The following is a 1,717-nucleotide window of genomic DNA, read 5'->3' on the forward strand; positions in this document are numbered from 1 at the left end:
CCATCCACATCTGTACATACTGTTGTACACACTGTTGTACACACTGATGCCTGCAGTTCTGGACATCAGTCTGCATTCATTCTGCTGAGTTTTCCTGCCAGTTTTGAATTGTGTTTCCCATTTGGAAACCTGGCTCTTTGCTCAGGTTCCAAATCCAAAGGCAGCTCTTCTGTGAAGATCCTCCAGTCCTGCCATAGGAGCTCCTGCTCCAGTCCAGTCACAGCCTGCTCTCACCACCTTACTGGGAGCTTCCACTGGTGGAATAAAGTTTACTCTGATATGTATTAGTTTTGCTACATTGCTAACATTGCATAAGAATGTTTTGAGTATGGAATTTTTCTTCCTTGCGCTATGAGTATATTTGAGCATTTTTTTTATGGTGTAGAATAGAAAAGAATGCCTGGGAACTTCATGAGAAGCAGATGAAGGAGCAGTACATTATGGCCATCGCAGATAAAGATGAGCAGCTCAGTCATCTGCAGAGTCTCCTGAGGTCTTCCTCCCAAACCCAGAGTCTCTCCGCACAGTACCAGAGACAGGTGAGGATTATCCATAAAGTTTGCTACTCAGGGTGCCCTGATCCAAAAAAGCATCGTCCTCCTATAACTAACTGCCCATCTGCAACTATAAGGCAAGCCTCCTCCTAACTTCTTCTGGGCGGGACATGATTTCTTCTAGGGGGAGGAGTTAAGTATGAACCGTCTTAGGAAACAATGTCAGGCATGTTTGTTTCTTGGCAGGCATCCCCAGAAACATCAGTTTCCATCGATGGCTCACAAAACCTAGTTTATGAGACAGAACTTCTCAGGGCTCAGCTCAATGACAGCTTAAAGGAAATTCACCAGAAGGAATTAAGAATTCAGCAGCTGAACAGTAAGGTACGTGTTTTGTACTAGACTGAAATTCAGTTTCTTTTTTTCTCCTCCTGGAGGTAAGATTCAGCACAGGCACCAGCTCCAGCAGAAATTAGAACAGAAGTTATAAGAGTGAGTGTTTATTCCAGAGCAGAGGACACGAGCCACATTCCCCTCGCCCTTGGCCGGTCCTTGAGAGAGACTTGGGGAAACCCATGCAGAAACTTCACCCCATCTTGTCACATGTTAGTAATGTGTCAGCATCTCCTCATGCATCTCCGTGAGTCACTGTCTTCCTGCTGCTCTGACTGGTCCAAGTGTTCTCAGTGGCTCCTCCCAGTCCTGCCCTCTGCAGAGAAACCTAGATAGGTAATGTCTGCCAAAATTAGACGTCATTCATGAGGCTAGTGGTTAGTGAGTCCAGGGGTCTGTGAGAAGAGTTGTGAATGCCCACAAATGTCTGCACAGTGTGGGGTGGGTGCGTGCATCTTGTCACAGGAAGTCACGGAACACAGGCATTGAGCTGCTCAGGGGAAAGTGCTTGCCTTGCAATCCTGATGACTTGAGTTTCATCTCTGGATCCCACAGAGGAAAGATGAAATCAGTTCCTGAGCGTTCTCTGTTCTCTACATGTGTGTTATAGAATGAGCATGCCTACACTCGTGCATGTGTATTACACACATGCACACACACAAATACTAATAACATTGTGATTCAAAATCATAAAAATCAGGAGACGGTTTTCCCAGATGAGGAGAAAAGCCCACTTGCTCAAGGCTGCAGTCACTCTGAAGTCAGTGGTCATGTGTGTGACTAGTGTGTTTACCACACATAGAAGGGACTCATTAGATGATAAATCCAAC

General features: G+C 45.7%; 1 protein-coding gene across 2 annotated transcripts in view; it reads left to right on the forward strand.

Moving 5' to 3' along the window:
• The window catches only part of Golgb1 (golgin B1), a 40,570-nt gene that overhangs the window by 33,768 nt on the left and 5,085 nt on the right, over positions 1-1,717 (forward strand). The window contains exons 10-11 of one of the 2 annotated variants that reach the window (XM_026786351.1): positions 386-540; positions 754-878. In XM_026786351.1, coding sequence (XP_026642152.1) covers positions 386-540; positions 754-878 — 280 coding nt within the window. Of the gene's footprint in view, positions 1-385; positions 541-740; positions 879-1,717 lie in introns of both variants that reach the window. The other variant, XM_026786346.1, reaches the window with a different exon arrangement.

This window comes from Microtus ochrogaster, chromosome 2 (assembly GCF_000317375.1).
Source record: "Microtus ochrogaster isolate Prairie Vole_2 chromosome 2, MicOch1.0, whole genome shotgun sequence".
In the NCBI taxonomy this organism is placed as follows: domain Eukaryota; kingdom Metazoa; phylum Chordata; class Mammalia; order Rodentia; family Cricetidae; genus Microtus; species Microtus ochrogaster.